The following is a 25,206-nucleotide window of genomic DNA, read 5'->3' on the forward strand; positions in this document are numbered from 1 at the left end:
GTGTACAGCAAAGTGATTCAGTTATACATATATATGTACCTATTCTTTTTCAAGTTCTTTTCCCATTTAGGTTATTACAGAATATCAAGCAGCATTCCCTGTGCTATATAGTAGGTCCTTGTTTGTCTATTTTAAATATAACAACAGTGTGTAGCTATTAATCCCAAACTCCCAATATATCACTCTCTCCCACCCTTCCACCCAGTAACCATAAATTTATTCTCTAGGTCTGTGAGTCTGTTTCTGTTTTGTAAATAAGTTCATTTGTATCACTTTTTTTAGATCTGCATATATAACTTTTCAATTAATTTGTAGAGTATCATTGTGAGCAGTAGAGAGCAGAGAATAAGCAGGCTTTTGAGGTCCACACAGAACCACCTTGAGATCAACACTTTGAAACTGTGTTTTAGATGACGTAACAACCTCTTCATTTCAGTTTCTTCATTCAGAAAATGGAAATTATACACTCACGGTTTTTATAAGAGCTGTACAAGATAAAATTTGTTAAGCACATGGTACAGTGTCTGGTACATGAGAATCACTTAACAAAGGAACGTTATTACTATCACTGTAATCAGTGTAGAATTACCTCTTTTCCATCAAGTAGACCATGCATTCACAGCAAGGGCAGTATCACTCCCAAAGGAGGAAAACTGGTTCTTGGAGGTGAAAAGCTTAAATATTACAATGGTTTGTGGCTCTTCTAAACTTGACCCTACCCAACAAAATATTATTCCTGAGCACTTAATTTCTCTCATTAGTAAAAGGCAATAATGAAAAAGAAAAGTTGAAGAATGAATTAGGTTAATAACTCATTTAAGAATAACATATAAGTGCTGTTATCAACTTTATAATTTCTAAAAATAAAACATTTACATACATGAGGATTAATCTCCTGAAGTACAAAGTCAGAGAACTAGTGCCTGTTCCTGTCCACACACAGAACGATGGCAATTCTCACACAGCAATAAGAACCATGAAAGAAAGGGGGTCAGCCTCCAGGACACAGCTATGCAGCCACTGGACGACCACGTGTCTACAAGGAAATTTATATTGGTGGGTGTCAGCCAAACATAAACCACAAATACTTGGGATTACACCGTTGGAAATCTTATTTCTAATCAAAGGTACCAAAAAGAGTGTTGCACCGCAGCTACTGCTGTTTAAAGAAGATTGATTGTGTGAAATCATAAGTAGCCGTAAAATAAATAACTTCTGAGTAGGAGACATAGAACTACTGGAAGAGAACTGTTTCTCTAATCCTGCCAGAAAAGCCTTTCTTTTCGCTTTCTGCCCCTAAGTAGCAAAACGCCAACGTGAGAGTCCAAGACAATGATGGCCAGCTTTACAGGCGGGCAGGGCCACTGTGTGTGTTCTCTGTGGCGCTCCTCTGCACGCTGCCTCAGAGCACCATGCTGACTGGACTCTGCATCTTTTCTTTTCATGGTTTCTATCTACAACCTGGAGGGTAAGGCCCAAGGCTACTTCCCGGGCCACGTACTTGGCATGGGTGGAAAACTCCAAGCAAGGCACTCAGGGCTTTGCTCTCCAGCAGGCTGAGGAGGGTTTGAAGAAGAGGGAAACAGAAGAAGACAGACTAACCGAGCAGTTTCGAAAGAGAACCATGTTGGAAAATTTTGCCCCATCTGGTTTCAAGGCTTATTATGAAGCTACAGTAATCAAGACAGTGTGTTTTGGCATACAAATAGACACACAGATCGATGAAATAAAATAGACCGTGCAGAAAGACTCCCACACATATACGGTTGAATGACTTTCAACAAAAGTCTAGCCTTTTCAATTCAAAGTATTTCAGTGGGAAAAGAATAGTCTTTTCAACAAAGGGTGATGGAATAATTGCATATCAATATGAAATAAAATGAATCTTGGCCCTTATCTACTACCATCTACAAAAAATAACCTTAAATGAGTCAAATAGACACAAGATAAGAACTAAAACTATAAAACTCCCACAAGAAAACACAGAAAGTCGTCAGTGGGCTAGGCAGAGATTTCTTGGATGGGACTTGAAAGATATAAACCACATATTTTATAAAAGATATAAAAATAAAATAAATAGAACTTTACCATAATTTAAAACTTTTGCTAATTGAAAGTCTCACCAATAAGAAAATTAAAAAGCAAACTACAGACTAGGAGAAAATATGTGTAAAACATGTATCTGAATATGTTAGCAGCACAGCATATAAAGAAGGCTTACAACTCCAGGACTGGAAAGACCAACAGCAAATGAGATCTGAGAAGACACTGTGACATGAAAGACCAACAGTTTTCAGCGAAATGCAAATTAAAACCACAAATAGGTATCGCTGAACACACTTGAATGGTCAAAGTTTAAAAGATGGCAGCACCAAGTGCAAGCAAGAATACAGAGCAACTGGAACTCTCATACATTGCTAGTGGGGATGTAAAATGGTACAACCACTTGTGAAAGCAGGTGGAATTTCTAATGAAGTATACAATTACCATACAACCTAGCAACTTCACTGCTAGGTGTTTAGCCAGGAGAAATAAAAACATATGTTTCATAAAAAGACTTGTACATGAATGTTTACATAATTTACATTCATAATAGCCAGAAACCAGAAATAACGCATGTCCTTTAATTGGTGGATGGATAGATGAATTGTGGTATATCCATTGTATCCACTTAACAAAGAAGAAAAGCAAACTGCAGATACAGACACCATTACTGAATTCCAAAAGCATTTTGCTAAGTGATAGAAGCAGACCTCAAAGATTACATGTCATATGAAATTGATATGTAATTACATGAAATTCCCAGAAAAATACTAGAGCAACCGAAAGCAAATCAGTGGTTTCCAAAGGCCTGGCAAAGGAGGAAGGGGACTGATTGCAAAGGGGCACAGAAGAGCTTCTGAGGGTGGTAGATGTGTGCTGTATCTTAGTAGCAGTGATAGCTATATGCCTGAATATCTGTCAAAACTCATTAAATTGTAGACTTGAAATTGAAGGTTTTATTGAGTGTAAATTATATCTGAAAAAGGCTTATTTTTTCAGTGATTAAAAAAGAAATACAAAAGAAAATTAAGAGATTAATTCAGAGGTTCATCAATTTCAGAGGATACTCATAGCAGGATTTCTAAAATGAAAGAACAAAGAAACAGAAGGGGGAAAAATTTCTTTTAAATATATAAAACAAATTTCCAGACCTGAAGAATATGGGTACCGAATGCTTAGTATAAAAAATGAAAAAAATGCCTCAGCCAATGTGCATCTATTTAAATTTCAGAATACCAGAATAAATGGAGGGCCCTAAAAGCTTTTGGGAAAAGGGAGGGTGGGGGAGGCACATATATAGAAACAGAAATAAGAATGGCTTAGCACTTTTCCCATTGGCATTGAAAGATAAAAGGACAAATGAAGAAAGCTTTTAAAATGTTATTTCCAACATATGACGCTATATCATTTTTATCAATTAAGCATGAGAATAGAATAAAAACAGTTTCAAACATTTAAGACACCAAAAAGTTCCTCCATGCACTCTTCCTTATAAACAATCAGAAAATTTGTTCCATGAAAACTAAGGCCTAAACTAATAGTAAGATATGGGTTTCAGAAACAGGATATCCTATACCAAGCGGGAAAGGAAGTTGCTGAAGGAAAGCTCCAAGCTGATGACTGTGCAGCAGGCCTGGAGACCAAATAGTCCACTGTGGATGAGAAGCAGTCCAGCAGGGTAGGAGGGGACTTTATGAAGAATGTCTCCAAGACAACTAATGTCCCCAAGGGGGAAAAAATGGTCCAACAGAAGAACTGATATGCACTTCTATGTTGACAGAGTTACAGCCATGGAAAGGGATTTGGTAATAACTGGTCAGTTTTAAACTTCAAGCAAAACAAAAAGTAGTTCAAGAAAGGAAATATAGTCAGAATACACTGAGGCTCAATTCAGGAATTATATTCACATGGTAATTAAAATAAAACTTAAGAAGTGATTTTTTTTAAAAAAATGATAACATTATTGAGAGGAACACAGACGAGAAGTAGAAGGTGGGAGGTGGAGGATATCAACAGACAAAATCTAAAATTGAAAAAAAATCAATATTTTAGAAATACATAAATAGCAGAAGAAAGAGCTGAAAGCTTTAAAAGTAAATGCCTCTGTGGGTGGAAATTATGTATGTAAAGGGTCAGAAATGATCTACTAATTTTTATTTTGAGCCTTGCATTTCTACCTGATTTTTAAAAACTACTTATACACATATAACTTTATTTTTTTATTTTGTTAACTTTTTGTTTTATATTGGAGTATAGTTGATTAACAATGCTGTGTTAGTTTCAAGTGTACAGCAAAATGATTCAGTTACACATTATGCATGTATAACTTCAGTTTAAAAAATTAAAATGCAAGGGAAAGGATTCATCATCCAAAGAGGTAAAACTTCTGAGCTGGATCACGGGCCAGTGCAGGCCCACTCCTGGTTTTAGTTCTTACTGCCCTGCAGAAACCACCACACCAGCTGCCTGCAGTGCCTGCAGTGTCTGCAATTAGGCAGTCACTGCAGACCCCGGTCCCACCCCACTCAAGGCCATTCAAGGATTAAATCAGTCCTATCAAGGCATTCCACATCCTCCACATACTTCATATCAATCAGCTAAGCTAATCCGTTGACCCAGGTCAAGGTCTACATTATAATGATGACTGGCAGACGGCCAAACAGGGTATATGAGGCTACCTTCAATAATAACCTCCAGGAGGAACAGAGCACCACCCGGAATCCCCATCACACTACCCTATACCATAATACCTTCCAGAAGGGTGGGAGAGTGTACGTTCTATGAAGCACAGGACAGAGCTCAGAGAGCACACTGGTGCACACGCATGGGGGAACGGGGACAACGGCAAAGGCACAAAACAACAAATCTAGAAAGCGTTCTGTGGGCCCAAGTCACTCTTCACTTGGTTATCATTTTGACTGAGAATTTCCACTGTCTGTCCTATTTAAATATAAATGTGACTGTGAAAGAATTCCCAGTATCATATGAATGACGTGGAATGAGGGGTTGCAGATCAAGATGGCAGAGTGCGACAATGCTGAGCTCACCTCCTCCCAGAGACACACCAAGACTATACCTACACAAGAGCAGTGAACTCTGAGAAGGCCCTGAAGTCAAGGGGAATAGGCTCTCTATAACTAAATGTATAAGAAAAGACCACTTCAAGACAGGTAGGAGGGGCAGAGATGTGGTCGAGTCAGATCCCACCCTCCACCAGATGAGTGGGACGTCACAGCCATGGAGAAACCCCCCACACCCCAAAAGAGCAAGGGGTCCAGCCCCATGTCAAGCTCCCCAGCCTAGGGAAACTGCAGCGAGAAACTAGTTCTCATAACATCTGGCTTTCAGAACAGCAGGGCTGACATCCAGGAGAAACCGAGACTCTGCTCTTGAAGAGCTGGGCTCAGATCCTGGCACAGAGGCGGTAGCTGGAAAAGCAGGGTCATTCCAGGAGATTCCCTGCCTAAAGGAGACAAGGTGTGTGCCATTGGTGGGGGGGGGGGGGGGGGGGGGGACTGTCTCCAGGCACAGGTAAGGTGTATCCAGTGCTGCAGGCCAGGCCCTGGGCCGCAAGCCTTAGTCATTCTCTCCAGATCTTCTCACAAGTGTCTCGTCTCATTAGGCATCTCCTCCCTGGGCAGGGCTCCTTTTAGGGACGAGGGAACCGACAGAAGGAGCACTGCCAGTGTGGACCACAACTTCAGCACCTCAGCTACACCTTGAAAATGGGATGCGTGTTGTGTGTCACTGAAAGGTGAGGAGGTAAAACACTCCCTGTGAAAACGACCCCTCTTCACCCAGCCAGTAGCCCATTAACTGAGCTTCAACTTGAGTTAGACTTCTGGTTACTCCCACTCTGCCCAGTCTTTCCTTGGGGTCAGCTCTGAGAACTCCTGACAGCTGCATTTTCCTCCATATTCCCTCAACTTATGAACTTAAACTCCTTGCTCACAGTGTATTTCCTTCCACTCTGAACACTGCTATACCTCGCAGGTTTAAGGCTTGGGGCTGCCTGCACAACCGGATCCTCAGCTTTCTGAAGCAGCTGCAAAGGGCCCCAAGCCTGATATGCTCCCGTGAGCCCCGCAAGCCTCCCTCCGAGGGGACCTGAGCTCCTGGCCGCACGCGGCACTGCTGCCATCTGGTGGGCACATGCAGTAACTGCACCAGCCCCCCTGCGGGATACGCCCCTGAACACAACAGGCCAGAGCCCCTTCCTCAGCCTCATGCACTTCATCTCTAAAGCAAAAGTCAGGTCTTAAAAGTCCTCTCATGTTTCATTTAGTCGTCTAAATTTCACAGTGTTTCAAGATTTAGATTTTTTTATGTAAGCCTTGTGAAAATAAAAAAACCTTTGAATGTTTAAAAAAAAAATTTTCACAGACATTTTTAAAGATGATTGAAATATTGCTTCATAAACTATAAGAAACTCAGCATCTTTCCATATCTTTCTATGTGTATGGATTCGAAGTTAATAAAGAAAGAGCACTTGAAAGCACTTCTTTTCCATTCGACACACATTTACTAGGTGTTTACCACGTCCCAAGTAACACGCTACATGTGGGCTATAAACAGGAGTGAGGCATGGTTCCAATCTCAGAATTCAATGCCTCTGAACATGTTCATTTGAAACAAGTACATTACACAGTCATGCATCACCCATTCATGTATGTCTCTCCCAATTTCTTTCTCCCAATATCATGTGGGCCTCCCAGGACGTTGTTTGAAGTAGTATTACTAAAAACCACAGGCTACAGGCCACATTTTCCTAGACACTCCACGTTGTTCTGAGTGCTTTCCCCAATTTCCTTGGTACATCTAAATATCACTCCTTCTAAATTAAAAAGAAAATTAATTTCCTTGTCTCTTTGCTCTGGGGAAAGTGCTAATACTTTTTAAAACATTTTACTCCTTCTCCCTCATGTGAAAAGAATAAAAATGTAGTAAAAATAGCATTGACTTTCAAGCACAAACAGACTGGGTTCAAATCCTGAAATACCTACTGCGTACCACTGACAAAAGTACTTTACCTCCCTGCTTCAAGGTTCTCTTATCTATAAAAAGGGAGGAACAAAGCTAAACTCACAGTGTCTTTATGAAGAAAGATTACATATAATAAACCCATAAGATTACCATAGCCCCTGGTATACAGTAGGCACATTAATGTTAATTCTTCTCCCCTTTCTGTCACAGGCATACCTGGGAGATACTGCAGGTTCAGTTCTAGACCACTGCAATAAAGCAAATATCACAATAAAGCAAGTCACACAAATTTTTTTGTTTTCTTGTGCAGGTAAAAGTTATGTTTACAGCATAGCCTATTAAGGATGTAATAGCATTACATCTTTAAAAAACAATGTACATGCCGTAATTTTAAAATACAAAGCAAAAACACAATTGCGATAGTAACATCAAAGATCACTGATCACGAATTAACAAATAATAATGAAAATGTTTGAAACATATGACTCAGAGACACAGGGTGAGCAAACGAGTTGGGAAAATGTGGCTGATGCACTTGCTCGATGCAGGGTTACCACAAACCTGCGATCTGCAAAAGCACAGTAACACTAAGTGCATGTGTATCTCCACAATTGTAGCCCTTTTATTTCACCAAAATTTCTCACTGCACACTATAGAAGCTTACATAACATTACAACCTCCATATTTCAATTAGAAGAGTTCATCACAATGTAGAAAAGTCATACAATGTGTAGAGGTAGTTTTTCTCTGGTTAAATAAATAGCAACTCATAATTCTTTATGCGTTTATTACTCATGCTGAACTGAAACCAAAGGCATTCTTTTTGTAAGTAATTACTTTTTGTTGCCCAATGCCAAATTTATGTTATTTTAGCACCACCATGTGTGGCTCCAAAAACATTAATTTTTCTATTTTGAGTCAGTTCCGGACAAGAGACATCAACTTCCACGTTTTACAAGACTTGTTTCTATACCATCAAATAGTCATGAAGAACAAGGAACCTTAAAAGAGTCACTGGTTAAGTCCCAGGCAAAAATACCACAAGAATTCAAGAGACACAAGAATTCAACCACAATCTATGGTTCTTTGTCTAACCAAATTTATTTATCCTTCTCAGCAACATTTTTTATTTATATCTAATTAAATGTTTTATTAATGCAGGTGCACACAGAAAGAAATCTGTCCAGCTCCTCTTCACAGTAGTTCTTTCTCAATTTTGAGAACTGTGAAGTCACCTTTCTCTTTTCTTTTCCAAGTTGAATCGTTCAGTTCCTTTCAATTTTCCTCACAGAGCATGCCTTAGACTTTCCCACATTTTCTGACCTGAGTTTCCTCACATGTAACTAGTGGCTACGAGATGAGCATTTCTAGGCGACGCACTGGAGAGCTGGCTTAGCAGCAGAGCATTTTTTCTAGTCATGAGGAAAAATGGTAACTCCTGTCCCATAGGAACACCGGCAAGTTCATTAGACGGATGTTCTGAGGAAATGCGATTCAACCCATTTGGCACAAAAAAAACTTACAAGATTGTTGTGGAGATCTTACAATCATACTTTTATCAAATCAGCAGTTAAAATTAATAAATGAAGCAATCTGAGGCTATGTCTCTTCCCTTAATTCACCAATACCTTCAATACACACTTTGCACTAACCTGACAACATAAAAAGGGTAGGGAGATACAATCCCTGTCCTCAGGGCATTCATGATGTCTCAGGAGAAAAATAACAGAAATAAGAAGTAATACATGCTCAAGAAAAAAATGCATAGAAACTTCAAAAATAACATAACAGAAAGTGAGTCTGTAGTTGCTGAAACAATGAACAACACAGGAATGAGGACAGTCATGCCGGGTTATCCAGTGGCAAGACTTCTAGCGTATGCTCATTTTGAAGAAGTGGGAAACTCTTGGAGGTTATGTAATCCACATACATCCTATGTGCTTCATCTTTCTGATGAAGAAAGGCCATGCTGATATTGAAATGAGAAATCTTCTCGCTCATCACGGCTTTCAAGATCAGTTCAATTTAATTAGTTTTCCTCTTCCCAAATGAAAAGATTTTCATCTTCAAAAATATAAAATATTTCTAATGTGTTTCCACTGCTAATATCTAAAGATGTCTCAACTTGGCAAAACAGGCAGGCTTGGCCAAGCATTTCAAAGGAGAAATGATAGTTATTTTCTCTCATTATGTGGTTGAGATTTGTTCTTGAGCTCTGGAATCTGTTATTTAATAAGTTGTTATTCTCATCAACTACATCAAAGATTTCATTTGTCTGATTTCCAGGCTCCTGTGTATTTGAATTCACATGACCCACAACTAACAACACGTGCAAGAAATTCTTTAAATACGATTGAAATTTATTTAAATTATTTTCTTCCTCAAAGTCCAAGAAGTTAATTCTTTTTAATTTTCTCCTTTTATCAATCAAGTCACATGTGTTATTAAAATACAGCCAATCGAATGTATCGCCAATGGCATTGTCAATAAAGGCTTTTCTGCTACTTGCTTTATCATTCTTATGCCTGAACATGTTTTTCTTTGACGGTAGTAAACATGGGTGTGTTTTCATCCATAATTGGAGACTCAAGGAATTTTCAATATCAGAATCTCTGCAATATGCAAATCCTCGGTGTTCCTCATTTACAGGTTGGTTAATAACAGTTAGTATTGGGCAATGTTGACCACAAATATTATAGAGCTTATCCAAAGAGTCACCTTCCTGAAGTGCGCTATGAATTATGTTACTACCAGGCAATGGTTGGCTTTTAATAGCATCATCAGACACAGGATGGACTCTGTTACCAGCAGATGTAAAAGCATGAGTGACAGATGTGCATACGCTCTCTGACCTATGATTACCCTTCCCCTCTGCCTGGTGATTTGGTATTCTCTCCTGAGGACAAGTTTTATTTTGAACATCTAGCAAATCCTCACGAAAAGGCTCCGAGTCGCTACAATGAGGCATATTAAAATAATGGCATCTCAGTTCAGGAGGCTGAGTCAGTTCCTCCAGTTCTGAAGAGGACAGTTCAGCCATGTTTGGGCCTGGGGCCAAATCTCCAAAATGTGAATACGGTACCTCACTGCTGTTATTATCAAGCAGAGTATCCACTGATGTGGTATCTGCATTGCCACACATGCCAGAATTTTCAAGAGACAATACTCTTAGCAAGTGATTTTCTTTCAGGAGCCACTTGCCCTTGTCAATCAGTACGCCCTCTTCCATGTCCCTGAGAATTCTGCTACGATCACTGTGTTCAGTACCACATTCCACAGCGTCTTCCCCATGATAACTGGCCCTCACGTTATTAAAATCACATTTATCTCGCCTTTTCTTCTGAAATTTCTGCAACACAGATGAATTACTAGATACCTGTTCAGAAGAGCCAAATGACTGACCTTCAGAATCATAAAGACCTACTTTCCCAGCACCTTGAAATTCCATAGAATCGTAAGGACAAACCTGAGATGTGTGCATAGACCCAGAAAAAAAAGATGGTTTCATAATCTCTGCCTTTCCATAAAGTTTTTCTATTGTCCTTTTAACAAATCCTTTGTTACATTCTTTCTCTTGGGCCCTCTCCTCACCACTGACTCTGGGGCCATCACTGGATGTTTTATATGACTGTTCATTCTCACTGTCTTGTCTATAATCTGACCAATCAGAAGTCTCTGACCTTTTGAAGCAGTTTTTAAAATCAAGGGGAGACTCTGCAAAACTTCCAGTTTCCATGCTTTCCACCATCTTTTTTACTCTCATTTCAGTTTCCCCTTCACTGAGCTCCTTTTGAGGATTTTGCTTAGAATCATAGCAAAATACTAGAGATGGTGCTGGTGCCAGCCTCCTACTGACTGTCCCACAAACTACACCACTCCTTCCTTCTTCTTCTGTAATGTTCCTGCTAGAGCCTTTGACCAACTCCAAATTTCTACTAGCCTCTAACTCCTTTTGGATCGATCCTTCAGTAGCTTGCTCTCCTGAATTTACCTTCGTATTAAAGATATCAGTGTTCTGGTTTTCTAATTCTTCAGAAGATTCCAATTCTGAAACGTTTCTTTCACTGGATGTCATGCTGTTAGTTATTGAGCCTGGTTCATCAGAAGTCTTTGAATCTTCCTTATCAAAAGATGTATATGCATTTTCATCCTGAAATTTCTTCAATGAGCAATTTTTAAATTCATCTAGAGAACAATGTTCTCTATGGATTTCTGGTTCAGTTGCACTTTGGAAAAAGCCACAGTGACTTATATCACTGGTACTTTGGTGCAACACCAATACATTAAAGCCATGTTTACACTCAGGGTCTGCCAAAACATGTAGATCTTTCTGCACTTCATCAACTCTTTCTAACTCTTCAGTCAATTCCAAATTATCAGTATACGTGTTTTCTTTGGAATTTAAAAAGTCACTGGTATTGCAGACTTTGATGGGAACATAGTCCTCATCAGCTGGGCAAGCCATCTCACAGATACGGTCTTCCTCATAAGCACAAGCCTTATGAGATGACACAGCATCAGTACGTGCAGAGACCTCTCCTAGGAAACAAGCCTTATTCACGGAGGTCTGATCTGTGGTACAGCCATCACTGGGGAAAGAATTATCACTGAGGTTATAAGTCTCTTTTGGAGGATAAGTCCTTTTCACAGTGCACATCTCATGTGGAGAGCATGTCATCTCTGAAACACAGACTTCAGAGACACTGTCCTCACTGGCAGAACAGCTTCCATCTAAAGAGATTTTCTGTGTTTTCTCATTTTCAATGCACTTAGGAACTATCTGAATGTTGGGTGTAGAACAATTTGCAGAAAGACCTATTGGAACCAGGTCTTGTTCTTTCTCAATGAGTCCAAAGTGATTCGTGGTTGATTCCACTAAACTGACAACAGCAGCCTTCAGGTCATCAGCTTCCTCTGTGACGGCTATGTGCTTCAGAACCTCCAACAACGCAAGTATTTCTGAAGTTCTGCTGGTGGTCTTGGGAGCATCACCTTGACAGGGGCTATTCGTACCTCCCTTTAGCGTTAGCACCAAAAGCCAAGCTAGAAGAACATTAGTGGATGAAGTACATATTGGAGAAGGGAAGGGAACATCTGCAAGTGAGCCTGGCATTTGGACAACTCCATTCTGGGTCTTGTGACTACGAGGAACTAAAGCTTGCAGCTGGCGAAGCAACAGGACTGATAACAGGTGTTTTGGAGTGTCCTCTTCCATGAGGTCTACTTGAACAGCAGCCTCCACACTTTGCTCTTTTGTAGCTAAGTTTATGTCTTTACAAACAAGGCTTACCTCTCGTCCTGACTTTTCAGCAGATCCTTGACTTTTAGTATTAGGATCACCAATAGCTGACTGTGACAAAGTACAATATTCATGAACGGAAGGCAAGTAAGCATCATTCAGAGATTCAACCTGGCTCTCACAGAGATCTTTGGTAAGTTCTTCACTGTTATCTTTGTCAAGAGATGTACCTACCTCTTTCCCTAGATTATCTCCTGTCAACCCGGCACTTTTAGTTATATGTTTATTACTTTCCAGGACAAAATGATTTCCTTTTCCAGAACTTGTGTGGGAAGTATTTCCTGGAAAACAACTGTTGTTATAACTTACCACACTCCTTTCCTTTGTGCAGATTGGAGCTGATTTTCTAGGTTGCATAGCTGAATGTGGGCCTATGTTCTGCAACCATCTCTGTACGTAATTTTGAACTGAATGATGCGTAACAGCTTCAGGAAAAACGGCTTTTTTCAAAGAAGCTAAGGAATTCGCCCTAGTTGTGACATGTCGTTTACTTACAGTAGTATCTGATTTCAACTTATCCCCTTTTTGTTTTTTCTGGCTTCTTAAAGTTGTGTGTGAATTATTAACTTTTGAAACTAAACTTTTCTTTGACGTTCCTCTCAAATACCAAGATGCTATTTCTGCTTGAGCCTGTGGTCCACAAAAAGCATTGGGTTTTTGCTCAAGAAAGTTAAACAAATAAAATAAATTTTGATTTTCAAAAGTATTTTTGCAATAACTATATTCATTATGGGAAAACACTTTTTCTCCTTGACCAATTTCTCTTTTTGTAGGTCCTCCTAAGTTTATTTTGTTTAGTGGTCTGGATTTTCTTTTGGCTAAAAGTCCCTGAACTTTAGGATTGTGAATAGTATTTAATTTATTTCTATGGAAATTCCTGGAATTCACAGGATTATTACTTTCAGAAGAAAAATAATTTGATTCAATTACCATATCACTTGCATGGAGGTCTTTCTCACAAAGTATCTCTCCTTTAAGGGGACTATGTGAATCTTGCAATGTGGTTTCCTGTGGAATTCTGCCTCTTGTGTTCATTCTCTTACTCTTCCTGGGGATTCCTTTGCTTGCAATCTCCCCAACCTGATGCTTGGAATTTATCACACACTTCTGAGATTTCATCTTTTTTTTGCTGGCAAGAGATGATGAAATCTGCTTTTCATTTTCTGGAAGTTTTGTTAAACCACACTGAGAAAATTCACTAATTAGTTTGTCGATTCTTGTGGTGACAGTAGAGGATCCTACTGAAGCTGGGGTCTCTGAAATAGTCTTGTCAGTTCCAGAGTTGTTACTTGAAAAATGAGTTGCATCTGTTAAAAAAGAACTGGATCTATCACTGGTGTTACCGTAAGTTCTTACATTCTTGATGCTAGTTTCATTGTCTCCTGTTACACTATCAACTACACCTTCCTCCACTATTGCGTTTTCTGATGTAGTCTGTGGCAAGCCATTATTATGGGACATCTCTAACATCTTCTGACTTGTAATTTCTACAACACCAGCACTAACTGCACTTGATTTGACTAGTCTGCTTTCCTTTTTTCTTTCTAAAGATGACTCTACCTGCTCATTGTTATCAGCTTGAACAAGTACTGGTCTGTTGGATACTGACGACACCTTACTACACGAATGTGTGAACATGTGATACTCAGATTTGTTCTCCCCATCTTTCCCTTCTTCACTGTAGGAAAACTGCCCAATCATTTCCTCTTGCACTTCAGTTTCAGATACTAAGGTCATACTTCCGATCACAGACTTCTTCTGTCTGACTCTCCTTGGTCCAGGTGTAGGGGGCCTATAGAAATGATGCTTTGCTGGATCCTGAGTTCCCCGGGGGGCGTCTATGTCCACAACAGCATTCTCCCAACTAGCAGGACTGCACATTTCAGCCTCCTGATCTCTCCCTGGAGTGTTGGTCTCCTCTGCCAAACTGCCCTCTTGACTACTGCCTTTCTCCAGAGGTGAGACATCTGCAGACAATGAACATGCTGTAATCTTTAAATTAGATGATCGATCATCTCTTCTTCCTGGGAAACTGCTTATCTCACTCTTTTCATCAGTGTTAGAAAGATCAGCTCTACAGACAGTGGTTGTCCATTTTATGGTTTCCTCCTCTTTTATCTTGAATCGAACTTTCATCTCAACTGTCATAGTGCCATCTTGATTAAAAATAACTGATTTCTCAACATCATCTTCAGAAGGATATATCAATAAATTCTGAGAATCATTCTTTTCTAAGGCCAAGTAATTTTCAGAAGCAAAAGAATAGTCTGAGTAGCAATCATTACTCTGCATTTTGTCAGAAGAAACAGAATAAATCTGAGACCTTGGGCTTGAAGGTACATGTGTGCTCACTTTCAAGATTTTAAAAATAAAAGATGCCCCACATCAACATATAAAGTGGAAGACAGAGAAGTTATAAATATCCAATAGAAAAGGCAGCAAAGAAAAAAAAGAAAAAAAAATTAGTATAAAAATACCTTATTTTCTAAATTTCATAGTTAAGATGTTCTTAAGTTTCTGACCTCTATGTATTCACTGGTCAATTTAGTTCACTGTAATATCTGGTACATTTCTACAAACTACCCTTTAAAAGAGAACCTATAATTCTACTTCTATGAGGAAATTCACAGAATTTTAATCTTAAAGAGTTTAATAAGGAAAGTATAAAGTAGAAATTCTAGCAAAAATAGATTTTTGTGGGATTTGGTTTTGTTTTATTCTGTTCACCAGTGCTAAATTTGGGATCTAACCAAGCGCTGCTTACCTATTCATATAAGCAAATAATAATTTATGGTGGTATTCATTTTCCTATCTGTGTATATCGAAGAGATATCTATAGCATTGTGAAAGTGAAAACATTGTTAGAATTTATTTTAAAAGCTAGATTAATCTAGTAATAACTATTAATTTAGCATTCATTTTGTATAATCAGTGCATTTAATTTAATATCAGTCACAAACAAGGACAGAGCTAGTCACAGACTCAGATATCTTGGTATCTTTTTAATCTGTATCTTTAGAGATACTTTTTAATGTGTATCTTTAGAGATACCCTTGGCACTCTTGCTTCCTAAACTCAATCAAATTACTATCAGTAGTTTCTACAGATGTGCACATGCTTACTATCAATTAAATACCTTTTGTCTCAGAGTATAAGCCTAGAGATACTTTTTCTTATTTTTGGTACACTTTCATCAAAATTATAAATGAAAATGTCTCACTCATAATTTTTTAAAGTAAAATTTAACAAAGCCCTCAGATTCCCTAAAAAATCAAAACTCATGCTCAGAAACCCACATTGGACAGAAGATAAAATCATTTTAATAAAATGACCAAGGTGAACTAGTACTACCCTAAGCATAACAGATATTTGACAGTTAATGCCTACAAAATAGAAACATTAACAACTGTCTATTTAGTGTAGCCATGAAATAACTAAATAACAGTAAGTAATAGTTGAGTCTGCCCATTTTAGCAATAAGTAGAGGAATTAAAACTACTTAAAATGTGTATTTTTCCACGTTTAAATAAAATAAAAACTAAAATTGAAGTGAAAATGGCAACCAATGCGTTAGCATGAAGCTAAAACACTGAGCACAGAGAATAAATGAGATTAGCTATGCCTGAAAAGCCAATTTACATCCTATCCCACACTCTCGGGTATGAGATGCCCTCCTGTTTCCCCATCCAAAGGATAATGTCACACTGTACTGCATTTCCTAAGGAACTATCAACCTAGAGTACTGTTAACCAGCACAAACTGGCTATAGGAACCTTTTTTTTTTTAATAAATAAAAAGTGGATCTAAGGGCCTGTGATTTTTACTGGAATAACTTCAGTAAGTGGAACATGTACGTAGTTAGAGATTTCTTTTTTTCTCTTTTTTTTTTTTGGTCACACAGTGTGACACGCAGGATCTTAGTTCCCCAAACAGGGATCAAACCTGTGCCCCCTCCCACAGCGGAAGCGGGGAGTCCTAGCCACTGGGCCGCCAAGGAATTTCCAGAGATTTTTTAAAATATGTCAATCAACCAACCTGAGCTCAGCTATGACACTGCATGGTATTATTTCGAGAAAATTCTGCAACTACCAGAGTGTCATTTACACATATTCCACAAAATTTAGAATTCCTCTCTAAATCAAGACATGGTGGCACTTTGATCTTTCATCTAGGTATCAGATGCAAAAACAAAAACCTCATCAATTTAAACAGATACATCAACGACTGACTTGAAAAAAATCTTTTAAAAAAATTACCCGATAATCTCTATGACTCTCTCCAGCTGTAAATATAAACAACTTCAGTTTAGAATGTTTTGATCCTCTCCTTTTCTGTGATGAAGGAAATTGGTCATTTAAGATGAATTTCTGCTGCTGTTGAAGTGAAAAAAAAATCTCTGGGCTAAAAATAAGGGCTGTATATTTAAATGACTTACTCTTTCTGCCCTCTGACCTAGTGTTTCCCTTGGGGTACACTCGCCGAGAGATCCCTGGTAATCTAGCAGGAAGCAAGTACTTCTGGATGTCATAATTTCCTGGTTTAAACGGCTCCCTTCCTGCCGCCACTACAGCTCCCGAGCTCAGGATCACAGCCTGGAGACTGGGAACCTAAGGAAAAATCAGAGTTATGGTCCTGGCAGGAGCAACATGAAGTTTTGTTCTTTTCGCACGGTGAGTTTATAACTGATTGGATTAATCTGACAACCTCTCGGGTTTGAAAGCCGTCACCACCCACCATTCGCTGGGCACCAATGATGGATACAAATAACGCAGTATCACAGGGGAGGGAAGCGGGTGTCAGCCCCACGTCCTTCACCACTGCACAGCTGGCGCACACAGCCCGTCTTCTGCCATCATAACTAAAAAAGCTTTAAAAGGTACGTGGTATTGTCCCTGCCCTCCCCACCCAGGCGTCCAGCTGGGAAAGGGCCTGACGGACACGCCAAGACCTCGACGGTCAGCGATGGCGGACATTTCCTCCAGGAAAATGCTTTCTGTCCCCAACAGAATATCACTCTTGGCCACTCCTTTTCAAGAAATATTGTCAAGATTCGGTTCTGTGCCAACACGTTCTATAACGCGAGGCTCAGGGCACATGGCGTGGATGAAATGAAAAGCCCCGCGCGGCCCACGTCTCGTCACAGTCTAAGCCGGAAAGAAACAACATCCACCAGAAATAAACAACATCCACGGGGCTGAACCTGCGCCCTCCCATGAAGATGGGAGCACGCACGCACACGCACGCACTCCCGCACACGCACGCACTCACGCACACAAGCACATACACGCACGCGCGCTCATAGGCGCGGGAAAAGCCTTCCTGCCGAAGGGCTTTCATCACGTCCCTCACCACATTCACCTTCCTTCCGTCCGTGGCGTACAGCTTGGTCACCGGGCGCTGCATGACTTCCGTCAGGTGCTGCAGAAAGACCTCGAAGCTCTGCGTGACCCTCCTGCTCAGGATCACCGCGCGCCTCGTCTTCGGGTCGCCATTCCTGAAGACGACGAGCCGCCGTGGAGCGCGCAGCATGCCGGGAGCGACGGGGGCGGGGGCGCCTTGCGCGTGCGCGCTGAGGGCCCGGCTGCTGAGCCAGGGCCGCGGGCGCCGGCGCGCCTTGTCAAGGTCTACCGGCTGCACCTTCCTGCGGTGGGAGCACAGGTACGACTGGCCGTCCTCCAGCTCCTCCAGGCACGTGATGCTGTGCCTTCCGCGGGGGGTGCTAATGTTCCTCACCCCGAAGGGCAGGGGCACCTTCCCCGACAAGCTGTCCAGGAGAGCGTCGAATGTCTTGAAAGAACGAGGGTTCAGCACCACCCGGACCCCGCCGAACTGCGGGTCTCCGCTCTTGTAGAAGCTGATCCTTTTGGCCACCACAGGCTGAGCGACGCCCAGCTGGCGAGGAGGAGGAACCTGACCTTCGGCAGAAATCCGACGAGTCACGGAAAAACTGGTGGAAGGAGTTGCGCTCATTTTGCTTGAGACCTGGAAAGGGAAGGAAATGATTCATCTTCACACTGTGGAGAATATGTGCCAGTGCTAAAGGCAGCTGCCGACAGCTGTTCCTACAGTTTCACTCGTTCATCTATTAATTCCTCATATCTACCTATTTTGAAAGATGACTTTCAGGGCTTAAAATAAAAAGACATAAAAGCAGCAGTTAAGTAAGGGTGTTTGTAATTGAAAGATTAAAAACAATCTAAAGACACTAATAAGGGCCTCGGTAGATAAATCATGGTATGTACACTCGTGGGAAACTATGCAACCGCTGAACATGGCTTTATTGATCTGTATTTACTGACATAGAAACATGATCATGACCTGTTTATGACTCAGTGAAATAGCAGCTTATAGAATACATGTGGTATGCCATTGCCAATGTGTATAGTACTTATTATCCTAGAAGAAGAAAGTCCAAAATATATACAGCCCAGTGTTGATGGTGGTTATCTCTGATAGCAGAGCTATGGATAACATTTGTTTTTATGCATTGCCAAATTTTGTGAATCTTTAAAATTAGCAGGTATTATTGAACATTTAAAAAATAATAATAACGAGAAACACAAATCAGAAGCCATCCAAGGAGAAAAGAGAGTTTTGCAGTTGATCGACTTAGTTCTGCCTGTCCTGGCAGTCAAGGAAAAGGGAGGAAACAGGTAAAGTTTATAAAGTTCAAATTGTGTGTTGGATGGAATCAAGTAACTAACCTAGAGGAAATTGTTTCCTGACATTAAATTCTAAAAGGAACGTATCACATAAATAAGGGCCATGTTAAGGTAGTGTAAGATGTTTCCATCACAGGGGCTTCCCTGGTGGTGTGGTGGTTAAGAATCCGCCTACCAGTGCAGGGCACACAGGTTCGATCCCTGGTCCAGGAAGACCACACATGCAACTAAGCCCACGAGCCACAACTACTGAGCCCATGTGCCACAACTACTGAAGCCCATGTGCTTAGGGCCCGAGCTCTGCAATAAGAGAAGCCACTGCAATGAGAAGCCTGCACACCGCAACGAAGAGTAGCCTCCACTCACCACAACTAGAGAAAGCCCATGCAGCAACAAAGACCCAACACAGCCAATACATGAAAAATAAAGACTGTAGAAAATGCAGGTAAGTTATCTAACACGCTAATCTTTCGAAAACAGTTCCATAAACAAATATTTCTGGAATGAATGACAACATTACTATGGGCTGCTAAAAATGGTGCAGTCTGGTTACTGCTCTCAGTAGTGGTTCTAAAGAGAAAACTTCAGGACAGAATTTAAAAGCCATTTTCAGCCATTCACTGAGGTTTTCTTCTTCCACTTTCCAAGTGAAGCCAGAGTCTGACTGAGAAGTGAGCAGCTTGTGGGAGGGTTTATCTGATGCTGGGCTTGTGTTTCATTGGCAGCGTATTGTGGCTATTTTCTGTTGTTTTAAATCAATGTAATTATTAGTGTCTATGCCCTGTAGCCTTGAAGATAATTGAACAAACTAAATAAATATGATCAGTATTATAGAGATGAACAAAGCATGTTTGTCGTCATAAATCAGCTATAAATCTGGCCCAAAGCACCTACTTAAATGTTTACAAGCTGTTATCTAAGACTCTTCATTTATCTCCAATACAGTTTGCAAGTCTTATTTATATGTAACTTAGGAAAATGCATTCAGAGATCACCCTAGAAATTAGATGCGTCTCCCCTTCTCTCTTCTCAGGCAGTTTAAAGTAATGATAATACTAAAGGCAACTGTAGCAGGCATGCACATTGGGAGCTGGGCAATCCAGCTTTGCAGTGGAGTCAGCAAAACCCCAATCTGTCCTGATCCTCCGCTGATAAACTGTGGTCTGACCTGATAAACTGTGCCACGCCCTGAATCTCCAGGCCTCCACCAACTATGAGAGTGATGAATTCCTTCAGTATTTAAACAAAAGACTTCAGAACTCTTTGCCTCCAGTTAGTTTTTAGTTTGGTTTACTTAATGTTTATTTGAAAATATTTTATATGAATAGTGTTTGAGACACATTTTTCACCTAATTTTGAAAATTATGTTTATCTATGTGTAAGTGCATAGTGAGGCTTTTAATTCCAGTAGTTCTCTGCCTGAATCTCACTATTTGGAGAGCTGTTGATCTGGTCATCATGTTGGGAACACAGTTATGTGAGCTGATATGCTAAGGGTTTTGTTTTGGGGGTTTTGACAGTTTCAATTTGTTCATTTTTGGCTAAAATAAGAGAAAGGAGATTTTGTGTGAGACTAGAAAGGAGACCATGGAAGACAGTGTCAACTGGAGGGAAGAAATGGCCCATTGTCCCTGTCCCACTGCTGCCCAGTCCTGGTCCCTGGTTTTGAACCTGATGCATGAAGCTGAAGTTACCATGTCCTGGGAAGATGCCATGTGCCCAGCAGTGGAGGAGCATTTGCAGAGCAAGTACCTGCAGCTGGGTAGTCGCCAGGCACCTTGATGAGGAGGCTGTAGCAAAAACAAAACAAAAATGCAAGTTGTTGTGGGCCTAGTTGCATGTAAGAGGATCTCTAGGAACTCCTAGAAGTCACTGGGGGACGTTTTGGAGAGTGTTGAGATGGTGCATGCATGTGGGTGAGGTAAGGTGGGTACTGCGTGTATAATGGAGCATGGTGAAGATTCAGTGTCATTGCTGAATAAAAGGATCTCTGCATACAGTGCACAGTATCGTCATTGGGGGACAGAGTGCAAACTAGATTCGTTCCAGGGGGAGTGTTTCAGCCTTTGCCTTGACATCATCATGTGTATGTCCTACAGTGTCCATGGGAAAATCACAGAGTAATTCAGTAGCTAATTGAGGAAGAGTCAGGGTACCATGACAACATCAAGGAGAGATGCTGAGGGTGGGAAGAGATGGTGGTTTCCAGAAGAAGACGTGTACAGCTGAGATGCCAGGGGCAGAGATTGGGGGATGCCCCACAGGAAGAAGGCAGGGATTAGCACAGCATCTGCCAGTGCTCATGAGCAGACCAGAGACACGGTCAATCAGACTTGACAGTAGGGTGTCCCCTTTTATGAAGAGGAGCTACCAGCCCTCCACAACTTGTAGCCACCCTGACTTAGCTGTGCACCTTTCTCAATCAACTTTAAGGACTAATCAGAATTTGGATGGAAATTTTTTAATGTTTCCTTACCTACATTTTAGATAACAAGGTTTATTCTATGCTCTCTGAAATCAGATAATGCAGTAGGATATTTAGGGGCTATGTAGGGAACAAAAAAAGTACCTAAAGTGGTCTAATTCTCCCAGCAGGTTATACTGAGGGAGGAGAAGCAGAGGTGGACAGAGGGAACGAGAGGAAGCCAGAATCTTAAGGCCCTCCATGTTCCTCACCACTGACTGCCCTAGAGGTAGCATAGGACCCAGTTAACAAAGTCCCTTGCCTCCAGCCCAAATTATATTGAAATCTGCTTCTAATAACTTGACGCTTGCTACCAATATCTCTACCAACATCTTCCCCTCTTCTCTACATGCTCGTTATTGCCTAGAGTCAGCGGTGGAACTGTCACGAATACTTGTAATGCTTTTTAAGATTAAGCAGATTTTTTTAACACCCTTCGGTTTCACTAGGGTCAACCATTGTTATGTCCCAAGAGGGCTGTACCTTCTCTCCACTATTCACTTGAGAAGAAGATAGATTTACAAGATGCAGGTGCATCATTTCCTAATTATATTTTTAACAATTTTCTAGCGTGTAGTAGGAATTCAAGCAATTCAGAAAGAAAGATGAAGTAGAAAACAAAAAAAAAATAAAACTGGTATATTCATAATGTTCTATAGAAACTCAGAGATCTGATGTTGTGAGAAAAAAAGAGTTAATTTCACAGGTCATAACTGTGGGGTGGGATTGTGGGTGGGGGTTCAGAAAGGAAATACCCCACTTATTCCCTATGGCAGCCACAGCACTGTTGAAGCACAGGCAGCCTTTCTTCTTTCATGTATTTCACAGATTTCTCTCGTGAGTAAATAGTGCTTTTATCAGAAAAAAAAAAAAAAACTTTACTCATATTTGAATACACTAGAATTTCTTGATTTCCTGATACTGAAGTTTCCTCCTACTTCAACATCAGCATATTGTGAAGGTTTCTTCTGTAACTGGGTAAAGATAATATTAGCAATATTTAATGTTTTTCTAATGGTTACAGGTAGAACACAAGTGCATAGTCTAGATATAAAACAAAGTACAACCAGCTAAAATAGATTATTTTCAAAATAAAGATTTTAAATAGTTTTGTACTTACCAGAACTTGAAACCTCCCTTACACGGAAAAAAATGGTTTAAGTTGTTTGAATAATTCCCATAAATGTTACCAGATATGTAACCTGCTCATTTCGTGCAAAGAAACTAATGTCTTTGGATTTATTCTTAGTGTATCCACTCAGGGACTGAGTACAGCCAATTAACTTAATCCGAGGTGATGCTAATCACCAGACAGAATTCACCTTACAGGTCCGCAGCCAGAAATAAGCCATTCCCGGCATGCTGCACGGTTCTGAAATCTCCCTAATCAGGGTTTCCCTTGCATGGCATCCTGCAGGCCCAGTGTCATTCTCAGGAGAAAATACTGCACCAATTCATAAGCACCTCTCTCCCAGACAGCCTTACAGCCTTACATATTTGTATTAAAGAGAAAAAGTTGATATGGTGCTAAAAATGACATTTTGTCATTCTTTAGTAAGTAATTTTGAGTCAGTATTGACTCATGGTAGTCATTCAAAAGAAAAGGACATAAGAGTTTTGTTTTTAATGTAAGCACTCTTGCTTATCGTGGCATCAGTGTAGCTCTGTGGAAATGGCTGTAAATGTAACAATTTGGCTATTCAGCATAACGGGACACAAAGAGCGGCTCCACCCAGAAGCGATGCTGCACGTCTGCACACGCAGCTCTCCCACACCCTGCTTTGTCATCGTGGGAACGTCTGAACACATTTCAGGACTTTGTCACACAAGCAGTCCCCGGATGACACGCACTGCCTCTGATGCCCACCTGTAGTCTAATCTGATTTGAAGACACCTCACCTAGTTGGATTTACCAGGCTTCCCGCCTCAGCTCTGCACCACAAAGACAAGGTGAGGGATCCTCTCGAAAAGAAGGACCAGGTTCAAACCTGTGCTCCTGAATGCTGCCTCCAAACAGACCACAAAGGGAAAAATTATGAAACTGCAGTTTGCCTTGTAAATGCTGACTTTGTAACAGTGACCAATTAAAAAGTAAAAAGAGTAAAAAGAGAAGGGAGGGTAGAAGGGAGGGAGGAGAGAGAAAGGGGCACTGAGTGAAGGAAGGCAAGACAGAGGGAAGGAAGGAGGGTAGATAAGAGAAACAATAGAGTTTAACTTGATACAAACCTCCATTTGTAACCATCACCATCCACACAAAGACAGGGCAATTGCAGCATTAAAGAAATGTATGCTTACAGGGTAGCAATAGGTGTGAGTGGCATTTTTACCAGCTGAAAAGTGAAGTGCAAATTTTAGAAGTTTGGAGTTAGACAAAATCTGCTCTTAAATAGCTAAGGAATGATGAGTCCTATAGTCCATGGCGGGTACACGATTCCCATCCATTCGTTCTATTTCAACAGTGAAGGAACTTCAGCTGAAGGGATTCCCTTGCGGCACTTTTAGAAAAAGTAAAGTTTTATACATAAGTCAGCACGAAGGTGCCCTCCCTTTCCAAGCATCTCCCCTAACACACGTTCCACTCCCACGACTCCAGTCAGCAACAGGGAGCAGTACCCCATGGCCCAGTCATGCCACCATGCTGTCTTCCTGGGATCGCCTGTCTCCGGCAGACACCACGCAGGAAGTCTAAACCACAGCTCCTCAAGCATGATCGTGCACACGGATCACCTGGGAACCTCTGTTCAAGTCTGTCTGGTCACCACTGACCAAGGAGCAAGACCACAGGGAGCCAGCACACAGAGATTAAGTGGATGTGCTTTGAAGTCGGACCTCAGTGCAAATCCTGTCTCTTCCTTCCACGTAGCTGTGTGGTCTCAGGCCATTTACTTAATGTCTCTGTGACTGTTCCCCTGGCCATAAAATAGCGGGAAATACTCACCTTCTAGGCTCATTGTGAAGACTAAATAAGATAATATATATTACGTGTTTGCCAAAGCGCCTTAATGTCCTAATTAGTGTTCAAAACATGGAAATTATTTTGCCATGTTAATGTTCTTTTAAAACACTCCCATGGTTCTCACAGCCTCTAGTAAACACCCCCACACCCTACTGTACCACACCGTTTGTGATCTTACTCCAGCTTACTTTTCCAGTCTCATCCCATGTGTCTTGCTCTACAGTTTGAATTACTTGACATTTCTTAAGTGTGGTTCCACCCTTCTGCACACATTGTATCTTCTACTCGGAATGCCTTCTCCAGCCCCAGCCCCCTGCCCTACATTACCATCCACCTTTCCAGCCCTTCCTTCAGTGCTCAGTGCATCTCAGGAAGCTTTCTTGCACCCTCGCCTTCCCACTACACAAACATTCTCTGCTAAATAGATACCCTGCACTGTGCTCACTTACCTGTAGAAACATACACTCTCTCACATGTGTCGCCACACTGCTGTTGTGGCTTCTTAGTCAATATGCTCATTAAGCACTAGAAGTGTAACTAATTGATTCCCTCAGAACTTCTAGAAATAGCTCAGTGCCTCATACGTAGCAGACACTCGATAAGCACCTACGAAAGGAATGATTCTCTGCTCGTGTTTAATGTAGTGCGTTATAGACATACATATGCCTGAAGAACCCTGCCTCATCTTAACTTCTAGAATCTACCTCTCCAGGCAGATGCAAGGAGCCCAGGCAGAGTTCAGACTTCACCTAGAGGTGTGATCATCTGGAGCAGTTGGTTTGGAACATGCCCTTTGTGA

At 40.9% G+C, this 25,206-nt stretch overlaps 1 protein-coding gene across 3 annotated transcripts; it reads right to left on the reverse strand.

Annotated features, from left to right (window-relative positions):
- Positions 1-7,348: 7,348 nt before the first annotated feature.
- LOC130853873 (oxygen-regulated protein 1-like) lies at positions 7,349-22,723 on the reverse strand. Of its 3 annotated transcripts, XM_057736300.1 has the most exons (5): positions 22,572-22,723; positions 20,682-20,777; positions 17,684-18,307; positions 16,761-16,932; positions 7,349-14,676 (listed from the first exon to the last, which is right to left on the reverse strand). In XM_057736300.1, exons 2-5 carry the CDS (start codon positions 20,700-20,702, stop codon positions 9,056-9,058), a joined length of 6,438 nt encoding a protein of 2,145 aa, XP_057592283.1. In that variant the 5' UTR covers positions 20,703-20,777; positions 22,572-22,723; the 3' UTR covers positions 7,349-9,055. The 3 variants fall into 3 exon arrangements, with proteins under 3 accessions (XP_057592283.1, XP_057592284.1, XP_057592282.1); XM_057736301.1 differs by lacking the exon at positions 20,682-20,777; XM_057736299.1 differs by lacking the exon at positions 22,572-22,723 and having other exon boundaries at positions 20,659-20,754.
- Between the last annotated feature and the right edge of the window lie 2,483 nt (positions 22,724-25,206).

Source organism: Hippopotamus amphibius, chromosome 5 (assembly GCF_030028045.1).
Source record: "Hippopotamus amphibius kiboko isolate mHipAmp2 chromosome 5, mHipAmp2.hap2, whole genome shotgun sequence".
NCBI classification, from domain to species: Eukaryota; Metazoa; Chordata; class Mammalia; order Artiodactyla; family Hippopotamidae; genus Hippopotamus; species Hippopotamus amphibius.

What these genes read in the sequence shown, in the direction of transcription:
- LOC130853873 (XM_057736299.1), bottom strand. Translation starts at nt 20,724, where the DNA reads ATGCTCCTCCACTGCTGGGCACATGGCATCTTCCCAGGACATGGTAAC. An exon ending in ACTTCAGCTTCATGCATCAG is followed by an intron (nt 18,308 to 20,658) that starts GTTCAAAACCAG and finishes TTCCCTTTCCAG; the next exon opens with GTCTCAAGCAAAATGAGCGC. An exon ending in TAGGTCAGAGGGCAGAAAGA is followed by an intron (nt 14,677 to 16,760) that starts GTAAGTCATTTA and finishes AAATCTTGAAAG; the next exon opens with TGAGCACACATGTACCTTCA.